Raw genomic sequence first — 20700 nt, forward strand, 5'->3', positions numbered from 1 at the left:
AGTAAACATTTGCTCTTCGGAAATTTGTTCATCCAGGACCTCCATTTTATTTCAGATCTCCAACATCCACAGCAGTTTGCTTTTAGTTCCAAGTCAGGATGGTGTGTGTAACTTGGAGAGGAACTTGCAGGTGATGGTGTTCCCATGCACCCCTGCCCATCTCAGTGGGAGTGGTCATGGGTTTAAAAGATGCTTCAATGTAGCCTTGGTGAGTTTCTGCAGTGCATCTTGTAGATGGTACATACTGCTGCCACTGTGTGTTGATGGTGGAGGTAGTGAATGTTTAAGGTGATGGATGGTGTGCTAATCAAGTGGGCTGGGTATTTTTTTTCTGGATGGTGTCAAGCTTCTTAAACATTGTTCTTTTGAATATGGAGAATATTCCATCACGTCATGGCTTGTGCTTTGAAGATGGTGGACACTCCCTGGGAGTGCAGCTGAAGAGCTGGATTTTCATATCAGACATGTGTACGCATGCATCTCTCTCTCTCTCTCTCTCTCTCTAACTGACTCCTCTCTTCACACTTGGGGCATCACGGTAGCACAGTGGGTAGCACTGTTGCTTCACAGCGCCAGAGTCCCAGTTTTGATTCTGGGCTTGGGTCACTGTTGTGCAGTGTCTGCACGTTCTCCCCATGTCTGTGTGGGTTTCCTCTGGATGCTCCGGTTTCCTCCCACAAGTCCCGAAAGATGTGCTGTTAGGTGAATTGTTCATTCTAAATTCCCCCTCTGTGTACCTGAACAGGTGCCAGAAAGTGGCTTTTACACAAAGCAGTTTAAATATCTTTGCTGGACCAGGACAAGGCTTTTCCCAGGCTTAATTATCATCCCTGCATTGTATGGTAATTATAAACTGATTTTACCTTCTAGATTGATTTACTTTGGATGTTATTTGTGGATACGGGAAAATTTTAACGAGTTCAGGGATTGTAGATATATTTTGGAACAATGGGTCCATTCTACATAAACTGTGTATGTGTTTAGCAATTCGCTGGGTTTCACTTGTCTCCTCACATCAAAACAAAACTGTACATCTCCACAACCCAGTGTTCCAAGTTGGGATACCCTTGCAGATACATCAGCGTGTTTTATTTAAAAAAATATATATATATTTATTCAAATTTTCAACAAACCCCCCCCCCCCTCCCGCAACAAAAATAAAGAAACAAGAACACAACAATCAGAAATTATACATTGGATTTCCCCCATGTACAATAACCCCCCCATATAACATTTAAAAACACAAATAGGGGAAAAAAACACCTTCACCCAAACGCCACCTCAAAAGGACCCCCCCCCCCCCTTGGGCTGCTGCTGCTGCTGACCTCCTCCTAACGCTCCGCGAGATAGTCTAGGAACGGTTGCCATCGCCTGGAGAACCCTTGCACAGACCCTCGCAAGGCAAACTTTATCCTCTCCAGCTTGGTGAACCCTGCCATGTCATTGATCCAAGCTTCCACACTAGGGGCCTTCGCATCTTTCCATAGCAACAAAATCCTCCGCCGGGCTACCAGGGACGCAAAGGCCAGAATACCGGCCTCTTTCATCAGCGTGTTTTATGACACTCGCCAACAGCAGTTGCCCTCTCATTGACCTCTGTGTTGACAGTAATTAAGGGACTGACGAGTTGGAGCACCACCCCATTTTAGCAGAATAATGCAGCGTATGGTATAGTGTTCCTGTGTTTTTAACTCCATGCGTCATTCAACTTACCATGAGCTGGACCACTGAGCAATTCTAACATTATAGCTTCATTCCAGAACTGTAGGAGGCTATTCTGCCCATGAAGTCCATGCTGAGTCTATTCTGTAGCTCTCTAGCATCTGTGCTGTTTTACCAGTGTATGTTTTGGCTAACTGCATTGTTGATTAGATTTCCCTTGACCAAAGACTTCAATATCTCACTTGGTCAAGATGTATGGCTTTGGTTCATTTATTTGACCCAGCTGGGTTTTTCTTTATTGCAATTTTTGAAATATTTCCCCAACGGTGTAATTTTAAAGAACAGCTTCAGTTGCGCGTTTTGAGTATTTTAAAAGAAGATTATTTTAGTAAATTGTTCTGTGCAGTCACATAATTTAATATTTAATCATTTGTTTAAATAGCCTTCACTGCCCTCTTGGACAATTATGAAATGTCGACTGGAATTGCTGAGGTGGTAACTCCGGAAGAGAGGGCTGAAAACAGTCGCTTTCTCGATGCGATTCTCGGAACCAAAGTCATGCAGGTGGGTGATGTCAACAGATAGACTTGTGAATGGTACCAGATTACGGAAACCATGAATGCCACATATGGTCAGAGCTGTGGAAGTTGAATTTATAAAGCAGCTTTCGGCACTGTAAAGAAATAAATGCTTTCCAAAAGTCATTGAAAGTTTGGCAAGTGTGAGTGCAAAGCCAAAACTGCTACATATTCTCCACACTGCTACAACACATCAAAGAAAACAATGTTAGTAAGGGAACTCTCAATATACTGGCAAGTCTTATTCAGTTATATCTGGCTGTGCTGATAAACAGTTTTTGTTGCTACTTTCCAGAGGAGAAGTTTCAGATTTTGAAAGAGAAGTGGTAGGTGAAAAGTCCTTTTAGACCCCAGAGTCAATTATTAACTTATAGTTGACTCCAGATATCAGTGCATTTAAAAACATGCCACAAGTCCATGAGGCTGCCAGCATTCTGGGGCAGCATCTCAGAGGAGTGTCCGGTGCTGAGTAAAACGAGTGTTTTGTTGCTTTTGCCCTTCACAACAACCTACATGTGCGAGGTTGGATTTTCCGTCCTCACAAAGATGAAGGAACCAGCTGAACCTGCACCCGCGATGCGCATTGCCCTCTCCTCCTGTGAACCTGATGGGAGTGAGACCAAGCAGCCTCACCCGTCCCATTAAAGGTAAGCGAAAATGACGTGTTGCGACGGTTGGTTGGCGTGGATCCCGAAGATCAGCAGGTTGGTAAAAATGGGTCCCGGGAACATAAGCTTGAAAAATATTGCTTTAGTTGCACTGAATATTGACTGGAGGTACTGGGTCATTCTAAATTCTACAATAGGAGCACAACCTATTTAGGACAAAACCATAGATCAAAAGCAAGTGTGGAAGTTTATTCAGTGGACACAGTTTTTTTTTTTAAAAACAGAGAGGGCAGCACAGTGGCGCAGTGGGTAGCACTGCCACCTCACAGTGCCGAGGTCCCAGGTTCGATCCCGGCTCTGGGTCACTGCCCGTGTGGAGTTTGCCCATTCTCCCCGTGTTTGCGTGGGTTTCGCCCCCACAACCCAAAAATGTGCAGGGTAGGTGGATTGGCCACGTTAAATTGCCCCTTAATTGGAAAAAGTTAATTGGGTACTCTGAATTTATTTAAAAAAACAAGGGTGACATGAGGGAAATGAAATGTATAACTTGAGGGATTGTGATCTGAATGAACTGTCTGAAAGGGGGGTTGAAAGCAGGTGCAATAGTAACTTTTAAAAGTGAGTTGAACAAAGATTGGAAGGTGAAAAAGATTGCAGGAACTGTGGGGAAAAGACAAAGGAGAGGGGCTAATTGGATAGCTCCACTGAAGAGCCAGCACAGATATGATGGGCTGAATGGTGTCCTGCTGTGCTGTAACATTGTGAGAGAGTGCAACTCAATGGTGCACATGGAGCAATTGCCGCATTGTAGCATCGTTACAGCAGAGAAGGAGGGCATTCAGCCCATCAAGACCGCACGGAATCCATTATGTAACCCTCGACCACCTGTATCGTTTCACCTGTGTATCTTGTTGACCAACCGCATTGTAGATTAGATTTCTCATGGTCAAAGCCTTCAGGACCTCTCCAGGAGAGACTAAGTTGGAACGTCAGGCTTTAGTTCATTTATTTGACCCAATTGGGCTTTTCTTTATTTCGATGCTTAGATTTTGCCAGGAGAATGGATGGTGAAACTAGCTGATGGCGGAGTGTGAACCTCCTGACTATTCTGTTGTGGGTGCAAAAAGACAACTCTGCTTTTCTAGATTTTGATAAATCTTAGCCAGTCAAATAAAGCCAGTATTAATCAAAAAAACATGAGCATTAGTGCCTCAGAACACCGGGGCAAATGTGAACATTGCAGAGTGAATAGTTAAGCTGTACTGGTTCCCAGTAACTATGGCAATAAATCCCTTGGAACTTCCAACAACTGTCAGAAGGTTGGTGCAATCTACAATACTCCGCAACAAAAAGTTCTGGATATCTGTATCTCAGTCTATCTTGAGCTCAAAGGGAATGGTTGTCATGTGTTTTTTGCAATATTCAGAAGCAGCAAAATGAATGCAGTCCGTCTCAGAAATCCAGTTGATAGAGAGGAGTTGATGGCTTCATTTGGTACAAAGTTCCCTTTGCAACAGATGATGCTAGCCCAGATGCAGAACCACAGATCATTTTGGGACATAGGAGCTCCGGTGTACGTCATTCGGCCCATCAAGATTGACCCACCATTCAGTTAGATGATGGCTGTTCATCTACCTCAAGGCCACTTTCCCATGCTATTCCTGTATCCCTTGATGTCCTTGGTATCCAGAGCTTTATCGAATTCTGTGTTGAGCGTGTTCAATGACTGAGCTTCCACAACCATCTGGGATAGGGAATTCCAAAGTTTCACCACCCTCTCAGTGAAGAAATTCGTCCTCATCTCAGTCCTAAATGACCTACCCCTCATGCTGAGACTGTGTCCCCTGGTTCTAGACTCTCCAGCCAAGGGAAACATTCTATCACATCTACCCTGTCATGTCCTGTAAAAACTTTTCTAAGTTTCAATGAGATCACCCCTCATTCCAATAGTCTGTCCTGGTCCACTCACGTTGATGCAACTGTTATGGGCGAGGTGTTTTCAGAACCCCAAAATGTATCATGGAGTTCAACCAACCTCTCCCTTTAATGTATTTGTTGCTTTTCCGAGCACACGGCTTGTTCTCCAGCAATTAAGGACAAATGGTTTTTAAACTCAAAACAATGTTTATTCTATGAACTCAACTTAACCCTTTTAAATAAACCTTGGATCTCTTAACACCCCGAAAATATTACAACACTAAATAATCCTTCAGTTCCTTTCAACATCCAAGAGAGACTTAACACCTTTAAACAGAAACACATCAGGTTAAAGGCATTACTTTTATGAATTTAAATCACCCAAATGATCCAGAGATAGTCTTTCATGGCAGAGATCACAGCAGATCCAGCTCACTGCAAACACAGACACACACACACAAGCTCTTTCAAACTCAAACTAAAAAAACTGCAAAATGGCTGATCTAAAGCCCAGCTCCATCCACTCTCTGACATCACGGTATTTCTTAAAGGTACATTGCTTAAACATCCATTTCTTAAAGGCACTCTCACATGACACCTCCCCCCAAGAAAAAAAACCCCATCAACTTCAAGATGGTTTCATTTTTCACTTTTGCACCATCCTCTAAGAAATGCACACAGTAAAAATACTTTTTCGTTTCACAAAACAAAACACACGCAAACAGGCAGAATAATATCATCCATTTTCCCCATTCTTCCTCAAACGAAATCCTTCCATTCATCACATTCGTGACAAAGCATCGGCTATCACATTTTCCCGTCCTGCCACATGTACTATTTTTAAATGAAATGGCTGTAACAATAAACTCCAGTGAAACAGCCTTGCATTGTTATTCCGGAATCGCTCCAAAAATGTCAAAGGATTATGATCAGTATATACAATGGTGTCAGAGGGATTGCTGGTCACAAAAATGTGAAAATGTTGCAAAGCTAGCACCAAACTCAAACTCTCCTTCTCAATCGTGGAATACTTTTTCTGGTGAGAATTCAATTTCTTTGAAAAATAACCAATAGGCCGCTCTAGCCCTTCGTCGTCGTCTTGTAGAAGCACCGCACCTACACCCACATCACTCGCATCAACCGCCACTTTGAATGGTTTGGTATAATTTGGGATGACTAACACGGGAGCAGTGGTTAACACAGCCTTCAGGCCGTCAAATGCCTGTTAACATTCCGCAAGCGGTCCACTGGAATTTGTTACGCTTCTTGAGCAAGTCCGTCAGTGGAGCGACCACACTGCTAAAATTTGGTCCACATTTCCAGTAAAATCCACTCCTACCGAGAAACCGCATTATTTCCCGTTGTGTCAAGGGTATTGGAAACTGCTTAATAAGTTTTGTTTTCACATCCCGTGGGACCATTCGACTCTGTCCAATTGTATGGCCAAGGAAAGTGACTTGGGCTTTTCCAAATTCACTTTTGGCTAGGTTTATCACCAAATCGACCTCCTGATGTCGATCGAATAACTCCCTCAGATGTTTTAAATGTTCTTTCCACGTCTGGCTGAAAACTACCAGATCGTCGATGTATACCGCACAATTGGGTAATCCTGAAACGACTGTTAGTTAACCGTTGAAATGTTCCTGGTGCGTTTTTCATGCCAAATGGCTTAAGTTTGAATTGGTATATACCATCTGGAGTTACAAAAGCTGAAATTTCCTTCGCCCTTTCAGATAAAGGTACCTGCCAGTAACCTTTCAGTAAATCCAATTTGGAAATAAAAGCGGATTGTCCCACTTTCTCAATGCAATCCTCCAAATGTGGGTTAGGATAAGAGTCTGTTCTTGTAACTGCATTCACCTTTCGATAGCCCACACACAACCATTGGGTACCGTCTGGTTTAGGTACCATCAGTATGGGTGAGCTCCATTGGCTGCAACCCACTTCAATTATGCCCTTCTTCAGCATACTCTCAATCTCTCTGTTAACCTGTGCCAATTTTAAAGGATTAAATCTATATGGATATTGTTTGACAGGAACAGCATTTCCCACAACTACATCATGTATAGTCATTTTAGTACTTCCCAATTTATCTCTACAAACTTGCCCATGTGATATCAATAACTCTTTCAGGTCAATTTGTTTTTCCTCTGGAAGGTAACTCAACAATTTATCCCAATTTTTAAGAACATCCTCATTTTCCAATTCAATTTGAGGTATGTCAAATTCACAGTCATCTGTATTTGGTTTGTCACTTTGAGTTAGAATCATAAAAACCTCCTTTTTCTCTCCTTCCCTTTCAAAGTATCTTTTAAGCATATTCACATGACACACTCGGTGAGTCTTCCTTCTATCTGGTGTTTTACCACATAATTCACCTGACTTAATTTCCTTTCAATCTGATACAGTCCACAAAACCTAGGTTTTAAAGGCTCACCTACCACTGGTAACAACACTAAAACTTTATCCCCACTGGCAAAACTACAAACTTTGGATTTCTTGTCCGCTGCCCGTTTCATCACATTTTGTGCAACTTTCAAATGTTGTCCAGCCAATTCACCTGCTCTATTTAATCGTTCCCTAAAATTTGACACGTAATCCAATAGTGTCATTTCCGATTTCTCACCCACCAATTTTTCCTTAATCAATTTAAGTGGTCCTCTTACCTCATGACCAAAAATTAGTTCAAAAGGACTACATTTGGTAGACTCCTTAGGTGCATCCCTAATTGCAAACAATACGAATGGAATTCCTTTATCCCAATCCTCTGTATAATCTTGACAATACACCCTCAACATTGTCTTTAATGTCTGATGCCACCTTTCTAACGCTCTCTGCGATTCTGGATGGTACGCAGTTGATTTAAATTGTTTTATTCCTAAGCTATCCATGACTTCTTTGAATAACTTTGAAGTAAAATTCGATCCTTGATCCGATTGAATTTCTGTGGGTAGTCTATATCTAGTAAAGAATTTAAGTAACTCCTCCACAATCTTTTTAGCTGTAATATTACGTACTGGAAGAGCCTCTGGAAACCTAGTAGACACATCCATTATAGTCAAAAGATATCGATTCCCACTTTTTGTTTTAGGCAGCGGTCCTACACAATCGATCAGCACCCATGTAAAAGCTTCATCAAATGCTGGAATGGGTATTAAGGGTGCTGGTTTTATCACTGCTTGAGGTTTCCCTATCACTTGACGTGTGACATGATTGACAAAATTTAACTACATCTTTATGTAGTCCAGGCCAATAAAAATGTTTCTGAATTTTAGCTTGAGTTTTCCTTATTCCCAAATGACCTCCCACTGGTACCTCATGTGTAACTCTCAACACCTCCTTTCTATACTCTACCGGCAATACTACTAGATGAACTTCTGCCCACTTTTCATCCGCCTGCATATGTACAGGTCTACATTTTCTCATCAAGACATCATTTTTACGGTAATAACACTCTGGTATACTCTCAGATTCCTCTTCCGTATATGCCTTCTGATATATCCGTTTTATTTCTACATCTTTCTGTTGTAACTCCGTCAATTTTCCTGAACTAAAAATATCCGCCTCCTCTTCCACCTGTTCTTGTTCTTTTTCAACCATCTGATCAAAAATCGTTTCTGATAATTGCACTTCAACTTCATCTTCACTCTTTGATTTCTCCTCTTGTCTTAACCTGTGACTGTGCAACCGGGTTACTACACAATCCGGAAAAATACCAGGCTATTCGTCTTTCAACCCTTCAGTTGTCAGATTTTCCACTGGCTTATCAACCACAGTAGGCATCACTCCCACCTGCGATCCAGCGATATCATTACCCAAGTTAAACTGTATTCCTGGACAAGATAGTTTATCTATTACTCCTACTACCACTTCACTCTTCACTGGACTTTCCAACCTTACCTTATATAATGGAACGCTACTCCTCTCACCCTGAATTCCACATATAACCACCTTTTCTGGCAACATTCTTCCCAAACTACATAATTCCTCAACTCCTACCATTAACAATTGACTAGCGTCTGTATCTCTTAAAATGGTGACTTCTTTACCTGCTCCTCCTGATACACATGAGTAAACTTTACCCACACAAGTAAATTCTTTGAAGACATCTGGCACCTTTTTAACATTACTTCTTGATCAGGCTGTACAATCGTTTGCACCTCCTTCGCTTCCCTTGGGCTTTCCTTTACCACTCTAACAAATCCCACTGTCCTATCCTGTACTACCACATCAGCCTTCCCAGTGCTTTTCTTCAACCACCAACACTGACTTTACATGGCCTAGTTTATTACAGTGAAAACATGTGAAACTTTTCATTTCTTTTCCACCCTCCTGGATTTCTTTTATAATCTGAGGTACACTCTCGTTATTGTCTCCCATCAGATCACCTTTACCTTTACCACTTGAGTACTTCTCATGTCCCCAGTTTCTATCCCTCACCGGCTGAAACTGATGTCGGAAACCAATCTTTGATTTATGAACTAATTCATAATCATCTGCCATTTCCGCTGCTAATCTCGCAGAATTAACCCTCTGTTCTTCCACGAGTTCTCACTACATCAGGAATTGAATTTTTAAACTCCTCCAAAAGTATAATTTCTCTGAAAGCTTCATACGTTTGGTCTATTTTCAAAGCCACCTATCAAAATTACTCTGTTTGAGCCTTTCAAACTTCATGTATGTTTGACCAAATTCTTTCCTTAAATTTCTAAACCTTTGTCTGTCAGCTTCAGGCACTCGCTCATATGCACTTAAGATAGATTTCTTCACCTCCTCATACGTTCCAGATACCTCCTCCGGTAGTGATGCAAACACTTCACTAGCTCTACCTACCAGCTTTGTTTGAATTAGTAATACCCACATGTCCTGTGGCTATTTCATTTGTTTAGCTACCTTCTCAAATGAAATGAAAAAGGCTTCCACTTCCTTCTCATCAAACCTTGGCAATGCTTGGACATATTTAAATAGATTCCCACCAAGCCTTTGACTATGACGCTCTTTCTCACTATCCTCATCACTATCATCCAACTGTACGTTTCCCTTTACATCTGCCAATTTTAATTGACTGTCATGTTTCATTGCCATTTTCTGAAGTTCAAACTCCCTCTCTTTATCTTTTTCCCTGATCTGTATCTCCCTTTGTTTCTTTTTGTTCTGATAGGGCTATTCTTTCCCTTCTTCTCTCTCCTTTTCTTTTTCTGCTCTCTCTCTTTCCTTTTCCCCTCTCTCTCTTTCTCTCTCTTTTTCCACTCTCTGTCTCTCGTATTCAAGCCGTTTTAATTCTTTCTCGCGTTCCATTTGTTTAATTTGCAACTGAATTTTTGCTATATCTAATGAGTCAAACTCCATCTCAGGCAACATTAAATGCTTAACCACCGTCATAATTACCTCATCTTTTCTCATTTTGTCAGGTAATGTTAACTGCAATGTTTTTGCCAGATGCAACAGTCTGCGTTTAATCTCTGTCCGTAAGGTACTGCGTGTGACAGTCTCCACCCCCAAAAACATCTGAGCCTCTGAAAGAGCCATTGCCCACAACACACTTAAACTAAAATACCACACCGGAAAAGCAACACTCCTTCACTGTCTTTAAGTTCACAAAAGCCAATCCAACAGATAGACTTTTATCCCCCTCGAGCCCCAAATTGTTATGGGTGAGGCGTTTTCAGAACCGCAAAATGTCTCATGGAGTTCAACCAACCTCTCCTTTAATGTATTTGTTGCTATTCCGAGCACACTGCTTGTTCTCCAGGTGTGATACAGCAATTATGGACAAATGGTTTTTAAATACAAAACAATGTTTATTCTATGAACTCAACTTAACCCTTTTAAATCAACCCCTTACTTCAAAGATAACCCCAAAAGTATTACAAAACTAAATAATCCTTCAGTTATTCCTTTCAACATCCAAGAGAGACTTAACACTTTTAAACAGAAACACATCCAGTTAAAGGCATTACTTTTATGAGTTTAAATCACCCAAATGATCCAGAGATAGTCTTTCATTGCAAATCCAGCTCACTGCAAAACACACACACCCACAAGCTCTTTGAAACTCAAACTAAAAAAACTGCAAAATGGTTGATCTAAAGCCCAGCTCCACCCACTCTCTGACATCACTGCATTTCTTAAAGGTACATTGCTTAAACATCCATTTCTTAAAGGCACCCTCACAAGACACAACAGTCAAGAAAGCCCAACAACCTCTCTACTTCCTGCGGAAGCTAAAGAAATTCGGCACGTCTGCATTGACTCTCTCAAATTTCTACAGATGTGCCATAGAGAGTATCCTATCTGGCTGCATCACAGCTTGGTATGGCAACTGCTCGGCCCAAGATCGCAAGAAACTGGAAAGTGTGGTGAACTCAGCCCAACGCATCACACAAGCTTGCCACCCTCACATTGATTCTGTATACACCTCCCGCTACATCAGAAAGGCAGACAGCATTGTCAGAGACCCCTCCCAATCAGGCTTTGCCTTCTTCCAGACCCTTCCATCAGACAGAAGATACAGAAGTCTGAAGACCCGCACATCCAGACATAGGAACAGCTGCTTTCTCCACAGCTGCCAGACTCCTTAACGACTCTCCCTTGGACTGATCTGTTCCCTGTAAGAACACTATTCACGATGCCCTATGCTGCTCCTGTTTGGTCCTTGTTTCGCACTGTAACCAATCACCATTTGCTGATGTACCATTGTCAATTAACTTTGTTGATTATTCTTTTGTCTACTATGTATATACTGTGTACGTTCCCTTGGCCGCAGGAAAATACTTTTCACTGTACTTCAGTACATGTGACAATAAATATCAATCAATCATACAAACCCAGGGATTAGTCTGGTTAACCTCCGTTGCAATCCCTCCATGGCAAGCATATCCTTCCTTAGATGAGGAGACCAAAACTGTATACAATACCCCGGGTGGCAGTCTCACCAAGGTTCTATACAAAGTTTAAAAATAAGGGCTTGCCCACCTAAGACGGAGATGAGGAGAAATCTTTCCCTCGGAGGGTTGTGAGTTTTTAGAACTCTCGTCCTCCGAGGGCGGTAGAGGCAGGGTCATTTCATATTTTCAAGGCAGAGGTAGATAAATTCTTGATTAACAAGTGAGTCGAACGGTATCAGGGGAGGAGGAACGTGGAGTTGAGGCCACAATCTTATTAAATGATAGAGCAGGCTTGAGTGGGCTGAACGGCCTACTCTTCCTAATTTATAAGTTTGTATAAATTGCAGCAAGACCTCTAATGCACAATCAATTACGGCAAAGACGAGGTTAAAGCATAACTGAAGGCTTTAATAGACCATCACTGTTCCCCAGCAGCTCAGGTACAGAATGAGGGCTGCTGGGACGGCACCGACTCTTATACCCTGCCTATCTGGGCGGAGCTACATACTATACAGCCAATGGTAAACCCCCAGGTTTGACCAATGGAATTTCAGCCTCTCGGGTGCTGCAATACCTGATAATACCACAACCTCTTTACGTCTGTACTTGTACCCTCTTGTGCTGACATCCTTTGCCTTTCTAATTGCTTACTGGACCTGCATACTAGCTTTTAGTGACTCATGAACAAGGGCACACGGGTCTCTTTGAACATTTTAGACCCCCTAGAGCCCAAAACACATTAACATTGATGTGTACTAAGACATTTTAATAGATTTATTCATTCCCAGATTGTCCATCCCTAGTTTTCATTCAATGGTGGTGCTGGATTATTGCAGGGGAGTGGGTTTGTTACAACTGAGTATCTTAACTTCAGAGAGCAGTTAACAGTCAAACAAGTTGATGTGGGTCTGGAGTCACATTCAGGCCCAGACCAGGGTACGATGACCGGTTTCACTTCCCTAAAATATATTGGAAAACCAGTTTTACAACAATCCAGCAGCATCAGGTTGCTTTTATTGGTGGCAGCTTTCCATTTTATTACCAGATTTTTTACTTAAACCAAATTCAATTTTTAAAATTACAATGGGGCATTTTGACATCACGTTCTCTGGATTATTAGTCCAGTAACATGGCTGCTTCTAACTTTGCCCTTTTGTGTTCGACCAGATTGACATCACACCGAGCAGTTCATTCTGCTGAAAAAGGCTATCACTGATTATACAGAATCCATAAGAACATATTCCCAGTCATAGAATTTGTATTAATGTTGCACCTTTCACAACCTTTGAACATCCCAAAGCGCTTTACAGCCAATTAAGTCATTTTTTTTGAAGTGTAGTCACTGTTGTAATGTAGGGAACCCGGCAGCCAACTTACACACAGCAGACTTCCATAAATAGCAATGTGATAATGACCAGATAGTATGCAATGTTAATGGAGGGATACATGATGACCAGGACGCTGGGGAGAACTCTCCTGGTTGTATTCAAAAATCTTGAACCCACACCTTCTGACTCTGAGCCAATGGAAGCAGGGTGATAACTTTGCATTGTGGCTAGGACCCTACGAACAAGAGATACCTATGGATCCACGGTGCTTATTGTTTACGAAACATTGAGGCTCAAAGGTGGATAACCTCTTGCTGAGAGTAAGAGACCAGGATCTCTTCCCCATCAGGGAGTACACAAAGGGAATCAGAACTTGTCTGAGTGATGTAATTCTGGGACGTAAACCTTTCCTTGGTTTGAAAAGCTGTGTGCAAAGTTCTCCATTGTGGACCATATCCAACTTCATTTCCTGAAGTAAAGTCCTGCCAAATCTCTCTTTGATACTAAAGGTAATCATACCAAACTCCAGCATGTTTTTATACAGCATTACAATTTTGGTTGCATTCTTTGGTATCATTGGTTTGGTATCTTAGCACTTTAGAATTCCCTGTCTTTGTTGGATATTTGTCTGTCTGTACTTGCCATTTGCATTCATGTTCCTGACCAAATAATTATCAACGTTTCTATTAATTCTTTGACTCTTCATGCTGTGGGTCTCTTCCCCAATCTGACACCCTGGATAAAATATACCATTGGATTCCAGTTAATTTTATGAGTTTGAGACATTTTGTTTTGTCATTGAGCAGAAACGTATAAAATAAGAGCAGGGGGAGGCCATTCAGCCCTTTAAGCCTGCTCCACCATTCATTATGATCATGGCTGACCCTTCAACTCCATAACAGGCTCCCGCTTTGCCCCCATATCCTTTGATCCCTTCAATAATAATAATAATAATTGCTCATTGTCACAAGTAGGCTTCAATGAGGTTACTGTGAAAAGCCCCTATTCGCCACATTCCGGCGCCTGTTCGGGGAGGCGCCGGTACGGGCGTTGAACCCACGCTCCTGGCCTTGTTCTGCATTACAAGCCAGCTGTTTAGCGCACTGTGCTAAACCAGCCCCTTTAGCCCCAAGAGCTACATTTAACTCCTCCTTGAAAACATACAATGTTTTGCTTCAACTTCTTTCGATGATGGAGAATTCCACAGGCTCGTCATTCTCTGGGTGAAGAAATTTCTCCTCATCTCAGTCCTAAGTGTTTTACCCCGTTTCCTCAGACTGTGACCCCTGGTTCTGGACTTCCCCACCATCAAGAACATCATTCCTGCATCTACCCTATCTAGTCCTGTTAGCATTTTATAGGTTTCTATAGGAACAGGAGCTGCTCCTTGTTGTTATCTGTATTTTCAAGGTCGCTGACTTTATACAACTGGCTGGGGGGTGAATTTTGATCAGACCCACACAGCAGGAAACCATCAGGATTGGATCAAATTTCCATTTAACGATGAATGATGTCAGGTTCAGTTCATCTGATTAGTCAGTTACCTGCAGTAAACCCCCCCCCCCCCCCTTTCCACCCAACTCTCTGGTGTCTGAATAGCAATTAAATGAAAAGGCATTAAAATTAAACTGAGCAATAACTGTTAAATCCAATACGTTGCCCATGGCTCTCGCAATTGTCCTCTCTCCAGATAACTCATCAGTACCTTGCTGGTAAAAATCTCACATCGGCCGATCCACAGGAGTTCAAGCAACATCTGTACGACATCTGGTTTCAGCTATATTCCAGAGGAGGAAACCGTGGGTATGTTTATGACGATAAAGTATAACAGAATTTAGTCTATTTCTAACAGCTGTCTGCACTAGCTATGATCACGTTCCTTAAGCCAAGCTCCGTACAGCAACAGAGTTTTCCATTCTTAATCGGTCGATTCCTTTTGGATATTGTACAGGAGTCATCACTGAGTGCACCCTCAGTTAAAGGAAAGTCAGAGTCCAGCGAGTAATTGGTATAAAGCAGAAGGAAGGGGAGGCGCAGAGCAGGGGAGGAAGTGGGATGGGATGGTGAGGGGAGGAGACCAGGGTATGGGCAGACGAGAAGGGGATGAGGTGGCAAAGGGGGCAAGAGGCAGAAGGAGAATCCTGTGTCGTGCTATGGTGCAAAAGAGAGTCTGTGGGCGAGTGGCAAATTCTGCCGGGGTTGTAATCTCTCTGTAAACAGGAAGATATGAGGAGCTGGAAACTCTGAAACTTTCTCAGTGGCAAAGGTGTGGTAATCTGTCCAGGGTGGGGGGGAGATGATGTTGGTGCTGCTGATACAGTTGGCCAAGCAATGGAATTCTGGGAACTACCTGAGAGAGGAGCAAACTGCAAACTTTAGGCCAAGGATAATTTAGGAATTCATTGAATTGAAGTCCCCTCTATGGCTTGTTGGTAACACTCTCACCTGAGTCTCAAAGTTCCCCGTTCAAGTCCCACTCCAGGACTACCCGAGTGTTGTATCAAGGGAGTGCCGCATTGTCAGAAATGCCGTCTTTCAGAATAGATATTAAACTGACACCTCTTCTGCCCTCTCAGGTGGCTGTAAAAGAGCCCAAGGTACTTGAAAGAACAGCAGGACAATTTTCGTCAATGTCCGGACCAATATTCATCCCTGAATTAACATCGTAAAAAGAAAATTATTTGGTTATTATCACGTTGTTGTTAATGGGAACTTGCTATGTGCAAATTTCTGCCGTTTGTCCCACATTACAACAGTGACCAAGTTTCAAAAGTACTTCATTGGCTGTAAAACACTGGTGGTTGTGAAAGGTGTTATATAAATGCAAGCCTTTTTTTAAAGGCACACTCCACCTTGCTAATATGTCTGGCTGCAGGTAACAGACTGTACAAGTGCACAACATTGTGTCAGTAGATTTTCTGGCTTTTCTTTTGAGTTTGCTGATCAAATAGGTTAAAGACATTTCACTGATTGAGTTTCATTTTGTTTTCAAATCACTTAAATCACCGTATGGGCTTTGAGGTGAGACCTTGTGTGAAGCCACCCAGTGGCCAAACCATGTAAATGCATAGACTTGCCAAATCACCCGTTTAAAATGGCAGCCACAGTTCAGGGAGCTAACAATCAGGGACATTTAACGTAGCCAATATCCACCTACAGGCATAACAGAACTTGAAGCCTGTCTATTGATTTTGACTAATGTTTGAACTCTCCCCTGTCATGAAAATGTAACTTTTGCTGTCTTTAAACTGAAAGGGGGGAAAGTTTAAGATAATGAAGCACTTTAATTGTCACTAGTGGAGCAATAGAGCTGAAAATTTCTTCTCTCTGTGAGATTCAGCAGATTTCTTGTATCAAATGTACCAAAAGATTTCTATGATGGATTAATATTCAACTTTTTTGCTTCCTCCAGGAGAGATTCTTCAGGGTTTGAGCATGTGTTTGTGGGAGAGACCAAACGAGGGAGAGAGATCATGGGGCTGCACAACTGGGTCCAATTCTACCTGCAGGAGAAGCGCAACCATATTGATTACAAAGGCTTTGTGGCCAGAAAGGACAAGAACAAGGTGTGAGCAGCAGCGCTTGATATTCTGATGTTGTTGACTCTGGAACATATTCCTGGCTAAATTAATCTCTACTTCCTTTTTTTTCTTTATATCAACTTTTTGGTGGTCCTTTGCTGCTTTCTAGAACACTTGTCATCCTCGGACTTACTACTATTTTTTGCAAAATAATATAACCTTCTTTGTTTATACTGATACTATCCGTAACCTCCTTATGAGCCATTATCGCTGTTTCTCACTGCACATGTTTTTCAATTAATTATACTTTCGTTGAGCATTTTGAATTGTTTCTTTTGCTTTGTACTGTTTATTTACCTGTTTATTTACCACCAAACCTTTCAGTCTATTTATCCAATCAACCGTAGCCAGCTTTCCCCTCATACCTATGATATTAGTTTTGCTTAAGTTTAAAATTCGTGTTTGTGATTGGAGCATGTTATTTTGAAACTTAATGTGGAATGCAATTATATTATGACCACTATTTCTCAGTGGGTCATTTACAATGACATTGCTAATTAACACTGTCTCATTGTACAATACCAGATCTAAAACTGTTTTATTCCTAGTTTGTTCCACAATGTATTGCTCTAAGAAAATGCCAGATAAACTTCTACCAATTCATCTCCTAGACCATTCTTGCCGTGTCTATCTGAAGATTAAAGCCTCCCACAACAATTACATTCCCTTTGTTAAAAGCTCCAATAATTTCTTGCTTAATGCTCTGTCCAACAGGTTAACTACTGTTTTGGGACCTATCAATTACACTTACCAGTAACGTCTCACCCTTATTATTTTTATTCTGCACCCATACTGAGACTGCTTCCTTATTTTGGGAGCCAAGATCCTTTTTCACTAATGGCCTTCCTGCCTTTTCCTATCAGGGCTACAACTCCTCCTTTTCCATTCTGGCACCTCTTTGAAATGTTGTGTACCCTGGAATATTTATTTCCCAACCTTGGTCACCTTGTAGCCATGTATGTGATGGTGATTAGATCTAAACCATTTATCTCTATATGTGCCATTAGTTAATTTAAGATTATTATGAATGCTTCTTACATGCTGAAAAAGTGAATCAGTTTTTTTTACTATAATTGCCAGCATGGACCTTGCTCTCTGATGCACTATTACCGTTAAACTCTGTCCCTTCAGCTTATCTTTAGCCACATCGAGATTCTTTCCTACTGCCTCCACTTGGTTTCATTACTGCTTCTCTGTTGCTGCCAATTCACACTCTTGGCCTCAGGACCAGATTCAAGCTGGTCTCTCTCAGCAATGCCACCAGTACGTGCATGAGCATTTCAAATTTTGTGCTAAGGTAGTATATTATCAAGTGTGGTTTTAGGTATGTGTCTGTTATCAAGTGGAATCTAATTGAATTTTGTTTTGATCTTTTCTTTTACTGGGTTTTTCACAGCCTGATGAAGATGATCATGTCTTGACCCTGCAGTTCAGCTGGAAGGAGATGGTGAAACCTGTGGGCAGCTCATTTATTGGAGTGAGCCCCGAGTTTGAGTTTGCTGTCTACACTATCTGCTTCCTCCTGTCACAAGCCAAGGTCTCGCGGGAGCTGGTGATGGTGGATGAATACCATTTGCAAATCATTGTGTATCGCCACGGGAAGTACATCGGAACTTCCTACCCCGTCCTGCTCAGCAGCAACAACACGCCCTTGGATTGAACTTGTGGCAGCCCCAGGAAACCATTGCGTTATATACAATCTGCTCAGAGTCCGTAGAATTCGCATCCGTCCAATAGCCAGGCTGTAGTCGTTGCTGGAATGTTTCTATATGTTTATGTATTCTCAAAGTTCCTGTATGCTGTGGACTAAATTACTGCACGTTTTCCTAAGGTTCCCGAATAAATGAATTATTTTTTTCGTCATGAATAAGAACAGAAAATGCTGAAAAAGCTCAGCAGGTCAGTCAGAATTGTGGAGAGAGAAACAAAGTTAGTGTTCGGAACAGAGTCATATTGGACTCAAACGTTAACTCTGCTGCCAAACCTGCTGAGATTATCCAGCATTTTCTGTTTTTGTTTCAGATCTCCAAGCCAGCCACAGTATTTTGCTTTTATAGAATTAATTTGTTGCTGTGTAAACGGTGCCAGTTTCCGAGTTATAAATCCCAATTGTACCATGCCTCTGGAAATCAAGACATTCCACACAATATCCTTTAGACGACAGGGGCTGGCTTGTTTAATTTACTATGTTGCAGTGTTTTATTTTACCAGTTTAAAAAACAAATTCTGGAGTTCTGAAACATCCAGAAACTGCAGTATAAAATATCATTGTAGACTCGGTGACCTCTTAATAAAGCACAATGTCACCCACCTATCCGTCTTATTAAATCCTCACTGTAACAAGCGTTTTAATATCAGTCAGAAAAGTTAAAAAAACAGTCAACCTCTTGCTAACCCTCTGCAACCAGTTAGATGTGTATCTCACTTTAAGTGAAATCAATGCTTTATTGTAAAACATCTGATTGATTAAATGTGAATCTCTGGCATGACTTTAAACTGGGAGGAACATGTTCTCTCTTATTCCATCCTCGATCCACAGCCATTAGTTTGTATTCCAACTGTTGAGCATTTGCCTTTAGCTTCATGTACTTTATTTGCTTTAACCAATGAAGTAGTCAAAGATTTAAGGATTAACCCTACTTTGATACTCTATTATCTGCTCCATTGCCCATGTGCTAATATTAATGGATTTATTTGTCTGTATTATGTGTGAACTTAAAATAGTTTGAACTGTAGAAGTTTTAAATGCGCACACTTTTTGATATTTCAGTTGGCCTTTTAGAAATAACTCTCGAGTTTTATTTATGTTTTTGGTCCACATAAAATGTTTTTATCTAATCCTTGTTTGAGGTGCGAGAAAAGTGTAAGAATCCTTTACTCATGGGGCTGTTCCCATGTTTACGGTAAAGCGAGGGGAGATGGGTAAAGCGAGGGGAGGTGGGGGCTGGGAGGGAGTTCCCTTCGTGTTCAGTGCAGGGAAAGTTTGACAATACTGGAGTTGGTATGGTTCGCCTGGTCAGACCTTTTCAGTAACTTATCACCTCAAGTGCTGAACCTCCCATTGCGGAGGTTTGATTCGATTTCTGGGGTTTAGTTCTAGATGATTTGTTGAGGAGCCATGCTTAAAGGTGTTTCGATTTACTTCAAGCTTGGAGTTGGTCACACTCCAACCCAAACCTTGCTGACCCTCACTTTTGAACTATTTTGTTTTTTAAAAATGTCAAAACTTGATAAAACCTGTTTGAAAATCTTCACCGAGGCCGTTCCAAAAAAACATGCTACTTTTTAAAATGTTCTGATTTTTAGTTTTAACCAAATATGTCTCTGGTGGTCACACTCCTTGTTCATTTTCATGTCGCAACATTTGATTTTGGAAAAACTTTACTCCTGTAAAGTAAATCTTTGTTTTCCAAGAACCCTTTAACACTCCAGATGTCTTTTGTATCTGTGCTATTTGTGCACAAACATTAATCTGCAATGGGTTAATCCCTGAAGAACACTAGACAGTACTGGAATGAGTTAAATGTTGTTAAACACAATTTGCCTTTTGAAATTTTTATCCTCTTGTTCTAAGCAGTAAATAATACAGGAGTTATTTTTATTGATGCTGCTTATTGACACCTAGCCTTAATTCCTCAACGTTCAGCAGAACTGTGGAATACATATTTGACCAAGTTTACTCTGCAAATATTAACGCTTAACATTCTGCAATGTAAGTTCACCTTTTTATATGCTTGAATAAAGCCTATTATAAATATATGAATCTTGATTTTGTTTTAGTTCTACAGTTATATAAAAATTATTGGACCGTAACGGCTAAGATGGTCATACCCTGATGATTTGCCTTTATTGTTATGTCTCCATTCCTCCGAACAGCTCAAAATACTGCACAACTATTTTGCAAACCACTAACACTATTATATAGACAAATGGTGCAGCCAATTTATACGCAGTAAGATCCCATAATAATAATCGCTTATTGTCACAAGTAGGCTTCAATGAAGTTACTGTGAAAAGCCACAGTGCAGTGCTCATCAGTACAGACTCTACAATGGTGTGATGCTTCCTCAGTACTGACCCTTTGACAGTGTGGTGCTCCCTCGTTACAGACTCTTTGACAGTGTTGTGCTCCCTCAGTA

The 20700-nt window shown here is 41.3% G+C and overlaps 1 protein-coding gene across 3 annotated transcripts in view; it reads left to right on the plus strand.

The window, feature by feature from the left end:
• Nucleotides 1-20320, plus strand: part of endouc (endonuclease, polyU-specific C) — a 70668-nt gene extending 50348 nt beyond the window's left edge. For all 3 annotated transcript variants that reach the window (XM_072484876.1, XM_072484877.1, XM_072484875.1), the window contains 4 exons: nucleotides 2105-2226; nucleotides 14671-14783; nucleotides 16393-16546; nucleotides 17958-20320. In XM_072484876.1, coding sequence (XP_072340977.1) covers nucleotides 2105-2226; nucleotides 14671-14783; nucleotides 16393-16546; nucleotides 17958-18221 — 653 coding nt within the window. In that variant the 3' untranslated portion in view covers nucleotides 18222-20320. The remainder of the gene's footprint in view (nucleotides 1-2104; nucleotides 2227-14670; nucleotides 14784-16392; nucleotides 16547-17957) is intronic.
• The last annotated feature ends 380 nt before the right edge of the window (nucleotides 20321-20700 follow it).

The sequence above is a fragment of the Scyliorhinus torazame genome, chromosome 19 (assembly GCF_047496885.1).
Source record: "Scyliorhinus torazame isolate Kashiwa2021f chromosome 19, sScyTor2.1, whole genome shotgun sequence".
NCBI classification, from domain to species: Eukaryota; Metazoa; Chordata; class Chondrichthyes; order Carcharhiniformes; family Scyliorhinidae; genus Scyliorhinus; species Scyliorhinus torazame.